Genomic DNA, 661 nt, shown 5'->3' with positions numbered 1-661 from the left:
AAAAGTTGGAAACGGCCGAGCCACTACCAAGTCAGGCTGCCCCGCTCAAGAATGTGAGAGCAAAGAGAACTCCTGAGCGAGCGGCCAAAGCAAGAGGCGGAGCAAAGCCGTGTTGCGTCCCTCGGAAGATCAGGCTTTTAAAGAGTCTCCCACCTCCCTGCCCTCATCCGATATGGCGGCCCTGCAGGCGCTCTAGCCGGCGCCCCTCGATTCCCGGAGGGGGCGGCGGCCTCGCTTCTCGCCCTGAGGTGGCCGCGGCACTGGTTGCTGCGAGCGTGGGCTCCTCGGGAGCCCTTGGTGGCGTTTGGTAGCGGGGGGCTCGGGCCTCTCCCCTCCTGCACCGGCCTTCTCAGCGCCTTCCACAACCGGACCCCCGGGCCTCGCGGCCGCCTCGGTCGGAACCGCTCCCGGTGCGGCCCCGCGCGGGGCCGGCTGTAACCGCGCCTCGGGCCGGACGATGCCCAAGAAGCTGCTGCTGCTGCCGCCGCTGTCCGTGTCCTCGACCTTCCGCGGCCCGCGAGCCCGCCCCGCCGCCCGGCCGGCCATGAACGCCGCTCGCACCGGCTACCGAGTCTTCTCGGCCAACTCCACGGCCGCCTGCACGGAGCTGGCCAAGCGCATCACCGAGTAAGCGCGGGCGGCGGGAGGCCCGGGCCGAGGG

General features: G+C 71.0%; 1 protein-coding gene across 1 annotated transcript in view; it reads left to right on the top strand.

Moving 5' to 3' along the window:
- The first annotated feature begins 280 nt into the window (after positions 1-280).
- The window catches only part of PRPSAP1 (phosphoribosyl pyrophosphate synthetase-associated protein 1), a 33,748-nt gene continuing 33,367 nt past the window's right edge, over positions 281-661 (top strand). The window contains exon 1 of the mRNA XM_008594183.1: positions 281-627. Coding sequence (XP_008592405.1) covers positions 458-627 — 170 coding nt within the window. The 5' untranslated portion in view covers positions 281-457. The remainder of the gene's footprint in view (positions 628-661) is intronic.

This window comes from Galeopterus variegatus, unplaced genomic scaffold (genome assembly GCF_000696425.1).
Source record: "Galeopterus variegatus unplaced genomic scaffold, G_variegatus-3.0.2 Scaffold10314, whole genome shotgun sequence".
NCBI lineage: Eukaryota > Metazoa > Chordata > Mammalia > Dermoptera > Cynocephalidae > Galeopterus > Galeopterus variegatus.
The sequence above is the reverse complement of the archived record's forward strand: the minus strand, read 5'-3'. Positions and strand labels throughout refer to the sequence as shown.